The sequence below is a fragment of the Mesoplodon bidens genome, assembly GCF_964165515.1.
Source record: "Mesoplodon bidens genome assembly, chromosome: 2".
Taxonomy (NCBI): Eukaryota; Metazoa; Chordata; class Mammalia; order Artiodactyla; family Ziphiidae; genus Mesoplodon; species Mesoplodon bidens.
Window position 1 is genome coordinate 72,204,234 of NC_138177.1, and position 20,170 is coordinate 72,224,403.

Consider the following 20,170-nt stretch of genomic DNA (forward strand, 5'->3'; position numbering starts at 1 on the left):
TGAAAGTGAATTGTCATTGCCCCCAAATGTCATAGCAACCCCTCTTGCCTATTGTTCCCCCAGAGAGAGGGCACCACATCTCCAGTGTTGCTCTCTGGCTCCGGCCATCTCTTAACCTTTATTGCCAGAAGAGCTCCCAGGACTCCACAGTTCTGGGAGAGAGGAACTAAATCTACTGGGAAGAACGCCCGCCCGCCTTCCCTCACTGCAGACGATAGACACACTCGGTGTCAGGGTAGGGTGGCAGGTTCAGCTGGTACTTCTTTTCCAGAGCAGGAGGCACGAAACGACCCCCCAGGTAGTGGTAGCGACCAGTAAACTGGCTTGCAGACTTTTTGGGTGCTGTCAGGGAGATGAGCAAGTCTGGCTGGATCCCTCCAGAGTTTCCCTTCTCCACATCCCATCCTGAAAAGAAGGTGGTATTCAGAAACAGCGGAAGAGACCAGATGTCCAGTCCCCGTCCACACCTTGCTCTAGTCTAGTCCTAAAAGAGTGGGAAGCCCCCTGGGTCCCCACCTGAGGAAATCGTGTTCATGTACTCCTGGGCTGTGGTCTCTGACGGTCACTGTAAAGGGCATTCCTGAACTCTTTGCTCCCCAGCCCTACTTTGGCTGTGGTATGCACCTCTACACTTGGTCTGAACCTTGAGTCAGGAACCAGGACTCCTAGTACCTACCTCAAGGCAGGGCAGGGCCCCAATCCCCCCAACCTCCTTGGTCCCAGCACCTGAGGGAATGTCGATGCTGGCAATAGGCACAGTGAGTCCATTCAGGACACTGAGGATGCTGCGGAATGGCTCCCGAACATCACCCTTGAAGCTGAAGCCAAAGATGGCATCCACCACCAGCTCATATAGTTCATCAATCAGCAGGGGCTGTGGTAGAGCAGAAGAAGGAAAGGATGTCAGAGCCGGCAGCTGCACAAAGAACCCTTAACAGGAGAGGGCTGTCCTTTGTACCCACAGACCATTCACATAGGCACAAATATAATTTTATCTCATTCAGATGGCATTCTGAGGCCTAGAGTTAAGTGCAAGTGGGTCACTGATTGAGGCCAAGCTGAGTCCAGTCACATTTTCTGTTCTGAGTGCCTGCCAACCATTGGGGAGGCTACAGTGTAGGACAGCCTGAGACTTGGAGTCAGGAGGGACAGGTTCTGGTCTTGGCTCTGCCGTGATCTGGTTCTGTGACTTTGGACAAATCACTTCCCTTCTCTTGCATCTCAGTCTCTTCATCTGTAAAATGTATTAAGGAATTTTAAAAAGAAGTTCTCAAGTTTCCCACTCCTAAATCCAAGATCTGAAGCATCTGAAGAAAGGGTTTAGGATGAGGCAGTCACTTCAGCTCCCAAGAGATGCAGATGATGTGTCTACTGCAAGCTAGGCGAAGAGGAACTGGCTGCAGAGTTACAGGAGTGGGGCTTCCCTGGTGGCGCAGTGGTTAAGAATCCGCCTGCCAATGTAGGGGACACGGGTTCGAGCCCTGGTCCGGGAAGATCCCACATGCCGTGGAGCAACTAAGCCTGTGCCCCACAACTACTGAGGCTGCGCTCTAGAGTCCACGAGCCACAACTACTGAAGCCCACGCGCCTAGAACCCGTGCTCTGCAACGAGAAGCCCGCTCACCGCAACGCAGAGTAGCCCCCACTCGCCGCAACTAGAGAAAGCTCGCGCACGGCAACGAAGACCCAATGCAGCCAAAAATAAATAAATAAAAAATTTTAAAAAAGTGACCAGGGGAAATGAAGGGGAAATGAAGCTGAAGAGAAGGTAGTGTTGGGAACTCATGGAGCACGCCTTATGGAGAACGCTCTTACACCACTTCCATTCAGATAGCATGCTTTAGGCATCTTCTGTGTCAGGCACTATCCCTGCCCTCTAAGAGTTAATCCTCTAGAGAGGAAGATAAGCAAATGAGCTCAGTCTGGAAAAGTGAGGGAAGAGCAGAACACAGCAGTACTGAGGAGGGCAGTGAACTGGAACCACCTACCTCTGGGGGCATTTCATCAAGGAAAGGGATGTCCATTTTCTGGCACTGGGTCACCAGTGCAGTGAAGAGTGGCTTGTTAGGCCTTTTAGGATAATAGATGGTTGGCTGGTAGCCCTATGAGGAAAGGAAAGGGGTGATTCAAGCCCAGGTCCTGGAAACCTCATACTCTCCCCGACAGCCCTTCCCCACATACTCACAAAGAGTTTGAGGTGTCGAGCACAAACCAGGCCATCTCCTCCATTATTCCCGGGGCCACAGATGACCAGGACAGTAGGGGGGCTCCTGGACAAGGACGTGGGAGGATATGCCTGAAGGCAGAGTCAAAGGGGATTCAGAAGGGCTTTGGACAGTGACAGCCCAGTCTCGGTCTGGCCGTCCCTCCCACTTCATTGTGCCTGGGCCAGGTGGCTTGCACAGTGACTGCCCCTTAGGTGGAGAGTTGTGCCACTGACCTTGGCAATGGCTGTGGCACAGCTCAGCCCGGCCAGCTCCATAAGTTGGTCCACGCTGAACTGGTACTCGTTAAACAGCTCCTGGTCCACGGCCTGGGCCTCCTCCTGGCTGAGGAAACCCACAGCCTGAGTCCCCGCCCCTCAGGTGATCCGTCGCGCAGGCGGCGCGGCCCAGGTCCCGCCCCTGGGGGGGGGCTTCCACCCAAGTCCCGCGTGCCCGCCCAGAGAGCACGTGCCCGTCCAACCTCAGGTACTTCACTGCTGAGCTCGCCATGACCTCTGAGTCCCCGCGGCCACCCGAGATCAGCCGCTGCGGCCCCCACCAGGTGGCTCCCGCGCGACAGGCGCCGGCCTGGGCTCTGAGGAGCGATAGGCGCGAGCCCGCAACCAGCAGCCCGAGCCCCAGGAGCGCCCGCAGCCCAGACATTCAGCTCTCAGAGCGCGCGCCCCCGGCCCGCCCCGCCCCGCCCCACCCGGCGCATGCGCGGCCCCTCGTCCCGCCCCCGAGAGGCCGGGGCCGCGCGCACCTCTGACGGAATTGGTCCTGGGGCTGGCGGGACCGGTAGTGGGACTCCACAGCTCCTCTGCGCGTTGGTGTGCGCGCCAGCGCCCCGGTTGCCCTCGCGCCCCGGTTGCCCTCCCGCCCCGGCCCCACCTCGTCTGGGCGCCTTGTCTAGATGCCAGCCCTTCGTGGGAGCATTTTCATATTGCCTCACAGATGACCCGAAGTGCTTTGCTTCCAACCGCCCTTTGATAATAATTCTTGTTTTTCGTAGCTCTTTCAGGAAGCTGTATAGCATAGCAGTTAGCCCGGGTTCCTCCCCTACCACTTAGTGGCTGAGTGAACTTGGCTCTCCAGGTTTCAGTCTCCTGTCTATAAAATGGGGATACGAGTACATACTTCATCGGGTGGTAATCCATGCAAAGCTGTCGACAGCGCCTGGTACATAGGGCTCAATAAATTAATGTTCTTATTCACACTGCTAAGCATTTCATATAACTTAGGACCCCTCTCCCCACCAAATTAGCTTCCCCTATCTCTGTTTACCAGGAGAGCACGCTGTACTTCCCTAATTATACCTAATACTTATCCCTCTTTATCGGGTAATAGCTGTGGAAATAGAAAATTATAAACCTTAAATAGGTTGAGTATGCCAAGATTAAAAATGTAGTTGAAACCCTAGACTCCAGGTCACGATAATATTTCAAGAAAAACCTGGAGAGGAAGACTAAACTTGTAACCCAAGAGCTTTTAAGAATGCAAACACACTCCTGCCGGGTTAAGAGAGAAGTATGGGGAATAACAGACCAGTTACATTAAGGCACTAAGATAAAGATAATTATCCAGGTGGAATGAAGCTCTTGGGTTTTTGTGTTTGGTTTTTTTTTTTCCGTTTTCCATTATGGTTTATTACAGGATTGAAGGTCTTGTTTTTATGCTAGTATATTCTTTTTCTGTATCGTGAATTCCATTCCCGGCTAGTTCACTGAGAAAACAAGAACCCCTCCTGCTTTTAACTACTCCTCTGATAGTCTCCTTTTTCATTATAAGAGGTTTAACATCTCCTATGGGTTGTACCCTTGGCCTTCATCTATGTTTGTTTTACATGTTTGTTGTGGAAAATTGAATGTATCAGACTGTGATTGCGGTGGAAAATTGTTTTTGTTAGACTTTGTTTGTGGTTTACTCATAGAGTTTACTCATCTAGATTGAAATGTAGGGTTTACATTACAATTGGATAATCTTATCCAAGACCTCATTAACTTTGTTTTATAACTTCACCGGTATATAAGTAGTTTCACTTTTATATATTAGTCAGGATTCCCTACAGGCCTACTTGAGAAAATTAGTTTGGTAATTCTGAAGATTCACTTCTAAAACACAATGCATGCTTCTTTGACATAGATAACATTTTGAGTTTATGTGCCCAGTGCTGACATGAATCATCTCATTTCATCCTCACAACTCTGTTATTATCCCCATTTTACAGATGAGAAAACTGAGGCTCAAAGATATTGAATGACATGTCCAGTGATACAGTGATAGCTGTCAGTGGAGCTAGGATCCAAGCAGCTTGACCTAGAGTATGTAGTCTTTTTTTTTTTTTTTTTTTTTTGGTACGCGGGCCTCTCACTGTTGTGGCCTCTCCTGTTGCGAAGCACAGGCTCCAGACGCGCAGGCTCAGCGGCCATGGCTCACGGGCCCAGCAGCTCCGCGGCATGTGGGATCTTCCCGGACTGGGGCACGAACCCGCGTCCCCTGCATCGGCAGGTGGACTCTCAACCACTGCACCACCAGGGAAGCCCTGTAGTCTTTTTTTTTTTTTTTTTTAAGGGCTGCTGTGTATGCAGTGCTCTTCAGTGTTTTTATTTTTATTTATTTTTTTAATTAATGAACTTATTTATTTTTGGCTGCGTTGGGTCTTCGTTGCTGTGCGTGGGCTTTCTCTAGTTGCAGCGAGCGGGGACTACTCTTCGTTGTGGTGCACGGGCTTCTCATTGCATTGGCGTCTCTCGTTGCAGAGCATGTGCTCTAGGGGCACGGGCTTCAGTAGTTGTGGCGCATGGACTCAGTAGTTGTGGCTCATGGGCTCTAGAGCACAGGCTCAGTAGTTGTGGCGCACAGGCTTAGTTGTTCCGCGGCAGGCATGTGGGATCTTCCCGGACCAGGGCTCAAACCCGAGTCCCCTGAATTGGCAGGAGGATTCTTAACCACTGCGCCACCAGGGAAGCCCCTAGAGTATGTAGTCTTAAGCATTATTCTATGCTGAAATGCCTCTCGAAATGCAGAACTATGTAACTAAAGGGTTGTCAATTGCTGACTTCATTCTGATGAGACGTAACTATAAAATTATGACACACACACTCACAATTTATGAAACAGCCAAATGAGGGCTATCCTCAGGAAGGCAGTGCCCAAGTGCCCTAGTCCACCTTGCTGCCTTTCAGATTCCGGAGTTTTCTTTGGGAAATGCCTTCAAAACCAGTTCAAGAAGGGCAGGTGGATTGAGCACCTGCTGAGTTCCAGATGCTTTACATATATTATCTAACTTAATCCTGTCCATCCTATGATGTATTTTTATCCTCATGTTAGAGATGAGAAATCGAGTAGCAGAGAGAAGTCAAGTAATTTTCCTAAGATAATATAGCTATGAAATGGTAGAGCCAATGATGGTTGACATTGGGTTGGCCTGACCCAGTAGCAATACTCTCGTGTGGCAGATGCTGCTACTTGTCCCTCAAAATCCATTCTTCTCTATTTAAAGGCAAAGTTATATTGGTTTTTGTTACAGTCAGTGAATCTGCATCCCAATCAAGACATCCTGAATGCCTGACAAGATAATAAGCTCCATTTAGATAAAGAAGATTAACAGCTATGTCCCCTGCACCTAGTTCTGTGCCTGGAACATAGTAGGTCCTCTACAAACATTTTAATGCATCCTCAAAATTTCATTGTGAAGTAATTCACAGTACAGTACATGCTCTTATCTGACATGACTGGGAGTAGATGATCTTATTTCAAATTAAAACAAAAAATACCGGGAATTCACCAGTGGTCCAGTGGTTAGGACTCCACGCTTTCCCTGCCGAGGGCCAGGGTTCAATCCCTGGTGGGGGAACTAAGATCCCACAAGCCGCATGGCACGGCCAAAAAAAAACCATTCATTTGCCATCTGTCAAAGTGTGACCAGGGTCTTGTCTTTGAGAATAGGGCCAAAGATTGTAGGTCTCCATCTTCTTTGTAAACTTCACCACTTACATATCACCTGCAATTTGCAGTTTGTGTCCTTAAGGTGGAAAAAAATTAATCGTATATTTGAAGCAAACTGAGTGCAAAATTAATCTAGATTTTTGTGATTTTCCCCCAATTTGTAATAGTCTCCCTGCTTACATCTAATTCAACAGCAGTTTTTAAGGTGACTCACCTGAATCACATCTTCTAAGGATTCAATTTAGTTTTCATAGAAACTGCTTGTTTTCACACTCTTAGTTTATCAATTTAATTAAATTACATATTACAATAACACAACCGGAATAAACACATTTGGTATCAAACACAACCAACTCGGTAAGCAATGGCTTAACTGGGGGAGTAGAACTGACTGCACAGCATTCTAGAAGGTACTCACTGCCTAGGTTTGAATCGCAGCTTCACTTACTAGTTGTGTGACCTGGGTGGCAAACCAGTTAACTTTTGTGCCTTGTTTTCCTCATCTGTGAAAGGGGATTCTTCTGCTGTGAGGATTAAAGAAGACACTTGTGAAGTACTTAGAACAGTGTGTGGCATGTGCTAAGTGATCAGTGTTACATAATACTGTTGTTGCAGCTGCTGGCAGCAGTTTTGCTACAGGCCTGAGGGGACTGCATCCAGGATCTGCTATGTTTCTTGGAGGAAGAGGAATGCATCCATTGGTTGGTTAACGCGTATCTTCTGTAGCATTAGGTCACCATTTCCCATGTGAGAAAATGGAGTCAGTGACTCCAAAGCCTCTTAACCAAGATGTCATAGTTTTAAGAACTGGCAAGGGCCTTAGCAATTGTGAGGTTTGAATCCAGAAGGAAAGGGGGGAAATTCACCACCCGTTTTCCATTTTTCTTTTGCTTATTGAGTCCAAAAATCCCAACGAGGAGCACACAGACTGCCTCAGTGCTGAGACGGCAAAGCCCTTGTCCAGCCTGCTCCGGAGCCACTTTCTGACATTGTATTCTATGTCCATACAGTGCTCACTGGGAATGACTGGGAAGGGGCTCAGCCCCAGAAGCCCCTGAAGTGCGTATGTTGAGGAGGTACTGCAGGGGCCATGCTGTGGCCAGCAGGGGAGGGTCACATGACCATGCAGAAGCCAGACTCAGTGGATCTTCTCTGAGGGTTCCTACTGGGGATTTCCCTGGGCTGTTTGGATGACCTGAAGGAAGCAGAGAAGGGCTTGCCAATGGGAGTGACTAGGGAGTGAACAGAAGGCAGCTTGCCCTGGCTCCCGTTTCTGTTACCCTCTCTGACCCTTACCTCTGCTCGTAGGCTCCAGGGAAGGAGGGAGTAGACTTAAGCCGCCTGTCCCCCAGTTCAGCAGGACTCTCCCTTTCACTGAGGCCTACACTTAGGCAGGAGGCAGGGGACACTCTGGGCCTCCAGAGCCGGGTGAGGGTTGTTCAGATTGCTAAAGCGCAAAGACAAAGAGGCTCAAAGCACCATATCCCTAAGCACCAGACCACATCTTCCCCCAACTTTAACAGTGATCATGTTCCATTAAAGTCATCCAAAGCCACACCCTCTCCTACTTCTTTTATCCATTCTCCAGGCCTCTTTCCTTCCCCCAGGGACCCACCTCTTGCTGTGGGGGCCGTTGGTGACCAGAAGGCCAGGGTTCTCCATTCTGAGGGGGCCTTGGCCTCCAAATGAGAGATGGGTCCCGGGTCTTGGACCTGAATGGAGAGGACCAAACACATTCATCACAGGCCTCTCTGCACCAAGAACCATCATGGTGGAAACGAGACATCTTTGGGAGAAGAACAAGGAGGGTGGGTATCAGGGGATGTACTGGTCACTGTACACAGAGGAGACACCTGTACAGGGCAGGTGTTTGGCAAACCTGGGCCGACTAAAGTTGGGGATGATTCACCAGTGTCACTGATGCCTGGAAGAAAACACGCTGAAAAGAAGACATCAGTGAATTCAAGTCACCAAGTAGCAAGGAACTCTGTCCTCAGAGTGCCAAGCCTTTGGGGGAAGAGACTAGTAAACAGTAAGCTAAGGTAAGAAAAGCATCCAGTGCCTGGCATGTAGTAGGTGTGAAAGCCTTGGTGCCCTAAGATACAAAGTTCTAGATGTTAGGAAAGCCTCGGAAGCAGGGAGGAAGAGGCAACTCAGGAAAGGGTTTAGGGAAAATGGGCCAGGGCCTTGAGAGACAAGCAGAAAGTGGGGAGGGCTGGTCCTGGGGTTGGGAATATAATGTGTGTGGGGTGCGGCCTCAGTATCAGACCTGAGGCAGGGAAATGACAAAGTGGGGCGTGGGGATAAAGGAAATGAGAGTCTCCCATTTGGGGGAAGGCGATGCACAGCTGGAAACAGCCTACTTAGACTCACGCTCCAGTCTTGGTGCCCAAGGCGTCGTGAGAACATTCGCCGACTCTTCCTCTTTCCCCTCGTGGCCCTCCTCTAACTCATCTTCCCACCTATCGGAAGATCTGTAGGGGCAGGGAACAGGGGGAAGAGTGGCACTCCAGCCAGATCCCCTCCTCCCCAGATCCCACCGGCCACTGCCAGGCTATGACACCTCCCAACACCCTCCAGAGGCCATACCCACACCTGAAGCTCTGTTCCTACCTGCCCTACTCACTCACCTGTGCCGCACTCCTGCTGTGCCTTTTCCCACCCTGGCTGGGGTCCCCACCACGGGGCAGGCCCCACCTGGAGCCTGGGGCCCCCCTGGAGCTGAGGTCTGGGAATGAAGGGGAGTAAAGGGAATCAGTTTGAGAAAAATGGCCATCCCAGCTGTGGTTGTGGTATGCATGTATGTTCTCTCCACACACAATGGCCCCAGAGGGACAGAGAAGTGCTAGAGACAGCTGGGCTGTGCCTTGTGTCTGAGGATGAAATTACAGGGCAAGGCCCTTTGTTGTGTTAAGGTCCCTTCTAGTAACTCTCAAGTTAGAACTCGGGCTCATGGACTATCAGAACTGGCCAGAGCTTAATGACCACCTACCTCATCCTGCCTGGGGCCTCCGGGACAAAGTCACACAAAGTCGGTGGCCAACTTCAGATGGAACCCAGGTCTTCTGACCCCCAATCCAGTCCTCTGCTTATACCAGGCTAATTTAATTTTACTTGCAAATTATAAATATGGTGTCCTAGTCTTTCAAATAAGAGAGAACATAAAACCTAGTAAATAAATATAACAAATAGTAAAGTATAATTTCAATTCCTGGTGTAGGAGGTTGCCTGAGAAATCTCAGAGTGTGAGGGAGGAGGCAGCTGGAGAGACACTGACCTGTTGAGAGAGGCTGGGAGGTAGCGAGAGGAGGAGGAGGAGTCAGAGAGGAGGGGCACGGCTAGAGACCCACAGAGAAATGCCCCCCAGCGAAGGAGGGAGGGGAGAGAGGAACGTCCTTGGAGCACTGCTCCCATCCTGTGGCCCTTTGGGGAACTGCAACCAAGGACAAACCTTTCCACCTGCTCACAGATTTGGCTCAGTATCTTTGAAGGCACCCCTTGGCTTTCACCCACTGAGCTAGTTACCACTCAGCCAAGGCCCTGGCACAGCCCTAGTGTTGGAGACGTGCCACAATCCCCCGCCCACCTCCCCACCCCCAGGTGGCCTCTGGAAAGTGATATATGTCCCATGTGCAGGCCCCAGGGCAGATGAACACAGATGAGCAGTCAAGTGCAGCAGCAGCCCTGAGGACATCAGCTCTGCTCACCACCACCCCTTTCTCTGGGTAACCTCTCCCCACCCCCCGCTCCTTGTCTCAGGTGTCAACTCACCAGGGTGTGGGTCGGGAGCAGCCCACCCCGGGCCAAGTGGATCCTTATGGCGTCTGTCAGCTTGGCCACCAGCCGCTCTCGCACAGAATCTGGCTCCTTCTGGGGAGAGAGTGGCTAATGGGGTAATGGAGGAAGCCTGGGCTTTGTGGTCCTCTGGGGATCGGGGAAGAAAGAAACAGGAAAGCGGGAGGGAAGGGGACTTTGTCTCCCCTCTTTTCTAGCCCATCCCCATGCCTTTGCCAGGGTCCTGCCACCGCCTGCCCAGAATTGTGGACAGAGATGGACTCTTCCTCTCAATAGTGTCCCAAGACCTAGCACACAATGTGCTCAGTGCACGTTGGATGAGTGAATGAATGGTGGGGAGAAGGCAGGAATGTCAGCCAGAGAAAGGATAGCAGGAGAGCAGCTGGAGGGATATTGGGGAAGAGTTAGATTCCGGGATGGAGGGTCTCACCTGACACCGGGCCAGCGCTTCCTTATAGTACTTCAAAGCCTGGTCATGCTGCCCCAGTCTGGCTGCAGCAGCCCCCAGACCCTCACAGGCCTGCCATTGCCCCTTCACGTCCCCTGGGGAAGACAGCCTGAGAGGTTCTCCCACAGCTCCCTACCCCTCCAGAGGTACTCTCCACCCCCAGTCCCCCTATCTGCCTCCCCACCAGCCCCAAGGATCCTCAGCCTTTGTCCCACCCCAAGCCACCTGCAAACCCCCTCACCCTCACCAGTGTCCCGGGCAGCCTGCAGAGCATGTAGATAGTTGTCTCTGGCAGCCTTGTGGTCTCCCAGCTGGCTCAATGCAAATGCCAAGCTTCCAAAGCTCCGGCCCTGCTCCCACCGCTGCCCCACAGAGCCTGGTGACAGAACCCGCCCCATATTAAGAGAGGACTTTGGCTGCTGGGGCATCAGGACCCTCCCCCCAAAGACAAAGGGAGGGTTGCCAGGAGTCTTTGTGCTCAACCCTGGCACACCTCCAGATGCACCACAGAGGCCTGAACGCTTGAAACCCAGCCTCTCCTCAGTCCTGAGCTTTGATCTGAATGCCTCCCCCATGCTAGTTTGAGCCACGTATAAATCCAGGGAGTCAGGCAAGGCACGTATTAATAGCTCCAATTTTTTTTTTTTTTTTTTTGCGGTACGCGGGCCTCTCACTGCTGTGGCCTCTCCCGTTGTGGAGCACAGGCTCCGGACGTGCAGGCTCAGCGGCCATGGCTCACAGGCCCAGCCGCTCCGTGGCATGTGGGATCTTCCCGGACTGGGGCACGAACCCAGCAGGCGGACTCTCAACCACTGCGCCACCAGGGAAGCCCTAATAGCTCCATTTTTATACATGTAGAACCTGAAGCTCAGAAAGCAAAAATGACTCGCTAAATGTCACACAATCATTTAGAGGAAGCACTGGCTCCACTTCAGGCCTCATCTACCAGCCAGGGCTCTTCCCTCTGCCCATTGATGCCTTCCCACCCCCAGGCCTCAGCCTCTGGGCCCATGACCCTCTGTCCTGTCTGGCTATCCCATCTCCTGCACCCCCTGCACACCCTCACTCCCCTGTTCTGGACTTCCCAGTCCCATAATTAGTTCTAAACGTCCATCTACTCTTCAGCCTCTGGGCCCCAGCTGGAACCCCTTCTTAGTCCCTTGGCCCCAATCCCATTCCCCAGCCCCTGGTACCCACCGTGCGTGTCGGCAGCCTTCTGGTGAAACTCCCGGGCTTCCTGATAGTTGCTGAGGGCATTGTGGGCCATCCCAAGGTTTCTTAACACCGTGGCCTCCTCTCCTGGCCCCTGGCACAGGGGCAGGGCTTGCCGGAAGGCCTCTGCTGCTAGTGGGAACAGCTGGAGCTGGGAATAGCCCAGGCCTAGATCGTTATAGAGTCGCCCTAGAGGGCATGGCCAAGGTCAGTGGTAGCCAGGTCAGATGCAGCTGAAGCTGTACTGCTGCAGCCTCTGTCCCACTCTCCCAGGGTTCCCCCAGCCCTCAGAAATGCCTCTGCTTCCACCCCACTTCTCAGAGTATCACCAAGTCTTAATCTCCCCAGCTCCCGCACCTTCTCTGCCCAAAGGCCTCACCCAGCAGTCCTCGCTCAGTGGTCCTCTCAGCAAGCCTCCGGCTCTCCTCCAGCACCTGCACCACATCACCCACCCCGTGCTGCCCGCTCTTCAGCATACAGCCTGCTGCAGCCCCCAGTGCCAGGGCTGCAGCCCCGGGCTGCCCTGCTTGGGCGTAGGCCCGGCTCGCTTCCTGCAGGCAGTGGGCTGCTAGCTCAGGCTGTCCCAGAGCCTGGTAGCAGGCTCCCATTTTTGCCTGGGCTTGCCCCTGGTCACCTAGTGGCTGGTAGTGGCCCAGGGCCTTGTGATACCAGGCCAAAGCCTGAGGCAGGTCGCCCAGGGCATGGTAAGCCAAAGCCACGTTGAAACACTGGTCGCCATGACACCCGCCCTGGGCTGTCTCTTGAGGTTGAGCTCGTAGGAGCAGCTCAAGCCCTCTGGCTGGGTCCCCAGTCTCCACATAGGCAGCCCCCAGGTTGAAGGCACAGGCCCGGAGAACAGGGGTGTCCCTGGTTTGTGGTGACTTGGAAGCCAGGAGGAAGGCCCGCTGGAAGCTGGTCAAGGCCTCGTGATTCTGACCAGCCAATAGGGCCCTGTGGCCAGCCCTGGTGAGGGCTTGGATACTGGCCTCTTGCCGTGGCCACTTTGTTTTCTTCTTTTTCTTCTTGGAGCTTGAAGGCGAGGGCGAGGGCTCTTGCGGGGTATCCTCAGTGTTGAGGGAAGACATAGTGCTGACGATAGGGAGCAGAGGGTTCAGTATGTCATCCATGGCTTCCTCCAAAGCACTATCCCTCTAGGCAATTCAGCTCTACCTCTGCCCTGGGGTGACCCTCAGGGTGTCAAGGATTTCTCTCTGCCATCTCACTTTGCTTCATCTAACCCATTGAACACCATATTAACTCTCACTCTAATGTCCAGTCTAGTTTTTCATCCTCCAAGACTCACTTCAAGCTTCCATCAGAAGGCTCCTCCCCTCAACCAACTGGGTCCCTCTTCTGTACTCCCATAGCACCTTATGTCCTTTATGGCATTTATCACGCTGGGTTTAGGGTTATTGACTTTCTTGTCTCTCTCCCCTACTAGATTTGGAGCAACTTGAAGGGTCTGGCACATAGATTCTCAATATATGCTTATTGAAGGAGATGAAAAAGCTTTATAGATCATTAGATTATTATTATTATATATATAGATTTTACCACAATAAAAAAGGTTTATTGAATGAATAAATGAATGGATGAACGAACAGAGCACGTACAGGGCCTCTTCTCCACCATCTCCTTCACCCTGTGCCTCCAAAGACATCCACTCATATCTAGGTTCTCCTGCTGTCTAATCTCAAGGTATAGTTCAAGTCAGCTCACCAAACAGTGAGCTCCTGCTGTGTGCCGGGAGCCACACAAGGCACTGGTGGCACAAAGCTGCATAGGCCATGGAATTGGCAAGGAGCCAGCTTCCAGGGGCAGGGCTCCTGTCTCTCCATTTACTGCTTACTCCCTATCTCAAGGGGAACCTCTTTCTCCCCTACCTCCTTGGCTTCTGTCTGCTTGCTAGTTTCCGTCCCCCAACATCCTGCTCTGGTCTCCAGGGCAACTCTTAAACCCAAATACATTTCTCTCATCAGCATGTGTTTCTCATTAGTATCTCTCCCCCAGAAAGGCAAAGCCTTTTCATGAACTCTCCTCCCAAGAGACAGGAAAAGGAGTGGAAAAGATCCAGTAGCTGAGCTCTCAGCCCCTCCCATTTGCTTCTTCTTCTCCCTTTTTTTTTTCTTTAGGACAAGCAGGCAGAAGTGATACCTTTTCTTTTTAAAGAAACTCCCCCTACTCCTAAGAACAGCCAGGAATCCTGTCTCTCTGAGACCCGCATTCCTGAGGCATTCCCGGCTGCCCCCACCAGGCCTTGGGGCCCCAGACACAAAACGCCTTACCTCCTTCGATCTTCTCTGTAGCTGGCTTTCTGGAATGGTCCCTCAGGCTAGGGTTACCTCCCTTATCTCTTAGCTCAGAGCCCCTGGGGTTCCCAGACAACCAGGTACCGCCCTCCACTCCTAGGGAATTCTTTGATTGACAGCTCAAATGCCCTATCTTAGTGCTGAACCCTGCTAGTGCTTGGACACAGATACCTGGATTCCATTGCCCTTCCTGCCCTACCTCTCCCCACCCTTGCAGACACACGCATCAATCCTTCACTTCAGGCAAGAATCAAAGCATCAAGGGCTTGTTACTAGTCACAGCTTCAAAGATCATCTATCCCATTCCCTCATTTCACAGAGGAAGGGACCTCAGAAGAGCAGATGTAACTTGCCTGAGGTCACAGAGCACTCATGTAGCTGGGATTAGAGCCCAGGTTTTCTGATTCTGGGCTAACTAGCCTAAGGTCCCTTCCACTAACCGTGATTGTGAGCTTTAATGAGGCTTGGGTTGTCCCAGAAGTGAACCCTTTCACACATACACACACGAACACACACACACTCTTATACACTGTGCTTCTGTGTGGTAGTTTCACATTTGGAAACAGGGTGAAAGGTTGATGGTCAGGAAGGACCTGGAGATCAGAAGAGCCTCTCTGCCCCCGGACTCCTTTTTCCAGCTCCACTGATCTGCAACCTCCAGGTTGTGCTTAATGAGAGGACAGCAGGCCCCAGGACGACAGGCACCTACTGCCCTAACTCACCAAGGGTGGCCTGCGTCAGAAAGCAAATGTCCTCATTTATCTGGGAGAAAGGCCTCTTTTAAGTAGAGGCCATGGCCAGAAACAAAATTATAAGGAAGTACTTGGGCTCACCTGCATTTGCCAGGCAGCCTCTGCTGAGTGCCTGCTGCATGCAGGCCTGGTGCTGTGTGCCACAGATGGTGCCCATGCCCAAGGCCGGCTCTCCTAGCAGCCTGCAGCTTCTGCCCATGGGCTGGGCCTTCAGGATGCTACCACAGCATAGCCAGAGCCAAATATGCAGCTCAGTCTGTTGTTCACTGAGTAGCCTCTCTTAAGGGGAGAGGAGGATTTGGGGAAGGAGCAGGGACTGAAACCGTTCTCACCAAGGTTCCAATGACCTCTCAATGATCTAGTGATCATTTCTGAATCATTTTTCTTGTTTGATTCCCTGCTGTATCTGATATATCCTTGCAACTCTCTCCTCACTCGGTTCCATGACCCACTGTGTCCTGGCTGTCCTTCTCCTGTGCTGACAACTCCTTCTCCATCTCCTTTGCTTGCCCTCTGTCCACCTCTTAAATGCTAGTGTTCCCCAACACTCTGCCCTTTGCTTGTTTCTTACTTTACATGCTCTTCCTCAAAAACTTCATCCAGTCCTTTGAATATTTTTTTAATCGAGTATCGTTGATTTACAATATTGTGTTAGTTTCAGGTGTACAGCATAGTGATGCAGTGCTTTTGCAGATTATATCCTATTACAGGTTATTACAAGATATTGGGTATAATTCCCTGTGCTATACAGTAAATCCTCATTGCTTCTCTATTTTATGTAGTTTGTTCATCTCATACCCCTAATTTGTCCCTCTCTGCCTCCCTCTCCCCTTTGGTAACCACAAGTTTGTTTTCTATGTCTGTGAGTCTGTTTCTGTTTTGTATATACATTCAGTTGTATTATTTTTTAGATTCCATGTATAAGTGATACCATATAGTAGTTGCCTTTCTCTGTCTGGTTTCACTAAGCATAATATTCTCTAGGTCCATCCACATTGCTACAAATGGCAATATTTTATTCCTTTTTATGGCTAATATTCCATTATATATATATATATATATATATATATACATATATATATATATATATATATATATATATATATATATATATACGTATATATATATATATATATATATATATATAGTAGGCCCTCAAGTTAAAGGAACCAAAGAACACTATAGATAGGAAGTGGAGGGGGGGTTAATGGGAATACCAGGGGGAAATGATAGAGGCAGGGGTAGGCGCAGGGGCTACTTCAAATAAGACGGTTTAGCAGCGAAGGAGCCCTGGAGAAACAGCGACCCAAAATACCACAGGAACGGGAGCTCCTCTCTGGGAGTGCCCCTCCCCGTCTTGGACGGTAGCCTTCGCCCCATCTGGCGGCGCACCTCCCAAGCCTGGAACTACAAATCCCAGAGGCCCCTGCGGCACAGACCGGAAGTATCCTGTCCGCCTGTGGCGACGATGAGGGGCGGTGGCCGGGCGGCGGGAGATTCAAACCTGGAAGAAGGAGGAACATGGAGGGGAGAGGAACGGGCCCGTCCCGGGCGACCTGTGAGTGCCAGAAGGGGCCGAGAAGGGTCCGGCAGTGATGCCACTGGTCGGGGACTCGGCGGTCCTGGGAGAGGTTGGGGCTGGGATTGGGCGCAGGCCAACCAAGCAAGGGGCGGCCGGACTGTGCTCAGTGGGGAGGGAGCACTCAGTGCGGACTCCTGCGGGCGGGAGTAAACCTGTGAGCTGCGAAACGCTTCGACTTCTGTGTCGCGCTTCAAAGCTTACAAAGAGTTTTCTCCCTTATTCCCAAATTCTGGGGCTCCGGGGCTGGGAGAATGTAGGTGGTCTGGATGGCCCCTTAAAAATTCGGTAGTTACTCATGACTACCATACTTGCCAAGCGCTACCAGGGGACGGGACGCCTAAAAAGGCCTGGGGGGCTTCCTTGACTTTTTGATGCTTCTTTGAGACAACGCCTCTCAAACTTTACGGTGTCGGAATTACCCGGGGAGCTAATTTAAAATGCAGATTCCTGAATCCTATCCCAGATCTTTAGCAACTATAGGTCTCGACTTGGGCCCGTAATCTGCATTTATAACAAGCACCGCTGTGCTTCTTCCGTCACCCCACGTAATTGTGATGCGGGTAGTCCAAGTACCACACTTTCAAAAACACTGCTTTAGAAAGAGAGACTGGGGTCCTAAAAATGGGACCGCAGAAAGGTTTCCATCTGACCTTCTGAAAGAAAAGCAAAATCTACTCCTTTCCCTTCCTCTCCATTAGGATTCAAAAAGCGAAGTCCACCTCCACCTATCTGTTGAAGGAAAGCTAGTTCCAGATCTGAAAAGGACAGGAAAACTGATTTTTTTTTTAAGACTCTGTATATGTACAAAGTCCCGCCCATGTCTCACAGTCCTCAATTCATAACTCTGAAGTGATGTCACTCACTTACTGGTTTATTTTCCATGCTTAGCAACCAACACTTGTTTCTTATACACCCCCCTCAGAGGAACTGGTGGGTTCCCTGCGATTGGCCAGTGCTTTCCAATTTGAACATGGAGGGGTGTGTGTGTGTGTGTGTGTGTGTGTGTGTGTGTGTGTGTTTTAACTTGCTTAACTGACAATTCAAAGAAGCCCTGCCGCTCCCCCAATCATATTGCAGGATATACAACATAATGAAAAGAGATAAAGAGTGGGAACAACATTAAGAGCTGAGTCAAAGACATTTGCTAAGCTCTGTCTCTGTTTTCAAGCTCTCTGACTTTATTTTCTTGGTGTATGTGTGTAGCTTTCTCTCATTTTGTCGGCTTTTGTATTGTCTTCCCTAAGGAGACTAGAGAGATAGGGGAGAAGAGGGGGGAAAAGAATAAAAGGAGGCTGTGGCTAAGGCAGAATATGAATGCTCTCTCATTTAAGGGATTTCCTGTTCTTGAGTTTGGGAGTCAGAGATTGTCTGCATTTTATTTAGCTTGGAGACTATTTTACTCCTCAGGTGACCTATACCAAAAGAGAGAGTAAATACACCTTTGTGATCTTTTAAAATTCTCTGTCCTTCCACTTAAACGCAAGTGAGTGGCTTTTTTTCATGTGGTTCCCTCTGTTGAACTGCCTTTTCTCCCTTTCTGCCTGTTCGTTCTTTAAGATCCTACTCACAGGTAGAATCCTTTGCTTCCTCTGCTGCTTCCATAGACGAATTTTATTTATTTATTGGAGTATAATTGCTTTACAATGTTGTGTTAGTTTCTGCTGTACAATGAAATGAATCAGCTATATGTATACCTATATCCCCGCCCTCTTGGACCTCCCCCCTTCCCCCCCCCCACATCCCACCCATCTAGGTCATCACAGAGCACCGAGCTGAGCTTCCTGTGCTTTATACCTTGTCCCCACTAGCTATCTATTTTACACATGGTAGTGTATATATGTCCATCGTACTCTCCCAGTTCGTCCCACCTTCCCCTTCCCGCCCTGTGTCCACATGTCCGTTCTCTATGTCTACGTCCATAGACTATTCATGAGCTATGATCGCACTTCTCACATCAGGTTGAAGATTTTTACTTACATGTTTTTCTCTTCTAATAATAATCTTTGTACTTCTTGAGAGTAGGGGTCCGCTAGTCCAGTGCCTGACATACAGGAGGTATTGAATGAATGAATGATGAGTTCTAGTCGGTCCTGTTAACCTAGCCTCTGGGAGAGTACCTGAGGAGGATGACACAAGTACAGTTCTTGGAGAACTCAGAATCTAATTAGGGATAAAATGAAGAGCTAAGTTCCCAGCCAAGGAAGGATCTGGACATTCCTACTAGGAGGTACTGAGGGAAGCGCCGTGAAGTAGGCTTTGGAAGGGGGAGGTCAGGAAGATGGCTAGAGGGGAAAGGGAAGGAATGCCTCCAATACAGGAAGGATCCCCTCGTAAAGGGTGGGGAGGCCTCCCTTTAACAGGGTGCTGACTAGGATAGCTTTACTGGATGGGAGAGAAGATTGGAGCCAGTGTCCTGGGAATAGGGGGACAGACATGTGGGAGATGCCTCCGGTTTCCGAGCAGAGTTGCCTTAGAAAGTCTGTTAAGAAGAAGCTTGCTACAGCCCTCTGTCTAATGCTCCCCTCCTTGGTTCCTCAGATGAACGCCTCACAGCCGAGGAAATGGATGAGCAGAGGCGGCAGAACGTCGCCTATGAGTACCTGTGCCGGCTGGAGGAAGCCAAGCGGTGAGCAGAGCGACCGCCTCTTTCTGGTCTCCCTTTCCCACCCTGCCCACCCTAGGCACCTGCCCCCAAAGCAAATACAAAAAGACAAGAGTCCATTCTATGGGAAAGGGAAAGTTGAAATAGCATCTTTTTTTTTTCTTTCAGACTATTTTTTAGAGCAGTTTTAGGTTCGCAGCAAAATTAAGAGACAGATACAGGGATTTTCCATATGCTTCCTCCCCACAAACATAGATAGCCTCCCCCATTATCAACAGCCCCCACAAGAGTGGTATGTTTGTTACAACTGGTGAACCTACTTGGACACATAATCCTCCAAAGTCCATAGTTTGCCTTAGAGTTCACTCTTCATGTTGTATACTGTAGTCTATGAGTTTGGACAAATGTATAATGACATACAGCCATCCATCATTATAGTATCATAGAGTAGTTTCACTACCCTAAAAAGTCTCTGTTTCATTTATTCATCCCCTCTGCCCCACCCCCACCCCCAACTCCTGGCAACCACTCATCTTTTTACTGTCTCCAGAGTTTTGCCTTTTCCAGAATTTCACATACCTGGAATAATACAATATGTAGGCTTTTCAGATGGACTTCTTTTACTTAGTAATATGCATTTAAATTTCCTCCATGTCTTTTCATTGCTTCCTAGCTCATTTTTTACTAGTGCTAAATAATATTCCATTGTCTAGATGTACCACAGTTTATTAATCCATTCACCTATTGAGGATCATCTTGGTCGCTTCCAAGTTTGGGCAGTTATGAATAGAGCTGCTATAAACATCCTTGTGCAGGTTTTTATGTAGATGTAAGTTTTCGACTCCTTTGGCTAAATACCAAAGAGCACAACTGCTGGATCATATGGTAAGAGTATGTTTAGTTTTGTAAGAAACCACCAAACGGCTTTCCAAAGTGGCTGTACAATTTTGTATTCCCACCAGCAACGAATGAGAATTCCTGTTGCTCCACATCCTCAGCAGCATTTGGTGTTATCAGTGTTCCAGATTTGGACAATTCTAATAGGTGTATATTGGTATCTTACCATTGTTTTAATTCACATTTCCCTGATGACATATGATGTGAAGCATCTTTTCAGGTGCTTATTTGCCATCTGTATATCTTCTTTGTATATCTCTCTTTGGTGAGGTGTCTGTTAAGGTCTTTGTCCCATTTTTTAATCAGACTGTTTGTTTTCTTACTGTTGAGTTTTTTTTGTTTTTTTTTGTTTTTTTTTTTTTATCTTTGCGGTACGCAGGCCTCTCACTGTTGTGGCCTCTCCCATTGCGGAGCACAGGCT

At 49.9% G+C, this 20,170-nt stretch overlaps 3 protein-coding genes across 6 annotated transcripts in view; 1 reads left to right on the top strand and 2 right to left on the bottom strand.

Moving 5' to 3' along the window:
* Window positions 1-85: 85 nt before the first annotated feature.
* Window positions 86-2,900, bottom strand: NAXE (NAD(P)HX epimerase). Of its 2 annotated transcripts, XM_081255024.1 has the most exons (6): window positions 2,686-2,900; window positions 2,441-2,549; window positions 2,186-2,296; window positions 1,989-2,102; window positions 727-874; window positions 86-405 (listed from the first exon to the last, which is right to left on the bottom strand). In XM_081255024.1, exons 1-6 carry the CDS (start codon window positions 2,865-2,867, stop codon window positions 203-205), a joined length of 867 nt encoding a protein of 288 aa, XP_081111150.1. In that variant the 5' UTR covers window positions 2,868-2,900; the 3' UTR covers window positions 86-202. The 2 variants fall into 2 exon arrangements, with proteins under 2 accessions (XP_081111150.1, XP_081111151.1); XM_081255025.1 differs by lacking the exons at window positions 86-405; window positions 727-874 and adding an exon at window positions 889-1,234.
* A 4,365-nt stretch (window positions 2,901-7,265) lies between these two features.
* On the bottom strand, window positions 7,266-12,692 carry TTC24 (tetratricopeptide repeat domain 24; the record flags this gene model as incomplete). Its single annotated transcript, XM_081223811.1, is given in 11 exon segments — window positions 7,266-7,347; window positions 7,449-7,544; window positions 7,546-7,599; window positions 7,768-7,864; window positions 8,526-8,626; window positions 8,783-8,880; window positions 9,924-10,022; window positions 10,378-10,490; window positions 10,643-10,771; window positions 11,593-11,796; window positions 11,987-12,692. Coding segments are annotated over 11 exon segments (1,779 nt in total).
* A 3,442-nt stretch (window positions 12,693-16,134) lies between these two features.
* IQGAP3 (IQ motif containing GTPase activating protein 3) overlaps window positions 16,135-20,170 on the top strand; it is a 40,460-nt gene continuing 36,424 nt past the window's right edge. For all 3 annotated transcript variants that reach the window (XM_081226224.1, XM_081226226.1, XM_081226225.1), the window contains exons 1-2: window positions 16,135-16,226; window positions 18,789-18,876. In XM_081226224.1, the coding sequence (XP_081082350.1) occupies window positions 16,190-16,226; window positions 18,789-18,876 (125 nt within the window). In that variant the 5' untranslated portion in view covers window positions 16,135-16,189. The remainder of the gene's footprint in view (window positions 16,227-18,788; window positions 18,877-20,170) is intronic.

Coding starts and splice junctions, on each gene's coding strand:
- NAXE (XM_081255024.1), bottom strand. CDS start 2,867: ATGTCTGGGCTGCGGGCGCTCCTGGGGCTCGGGCTGCTGGTTGCGGGC. Junction 2,297..2,440: donor GTGCCACAGCCATTGCCAAG/GTCAGTGGCACA, acceptor CTCTGCCTTCAG/GCATATCCTCCCACGTCCTT. Junction 406..726: donor CAGCATCGACATTCCCTCAG/GTGCTGGGACCA, acceptor CCTTCTTTTCAG/GATGGGATGTGGAGAAGGGA.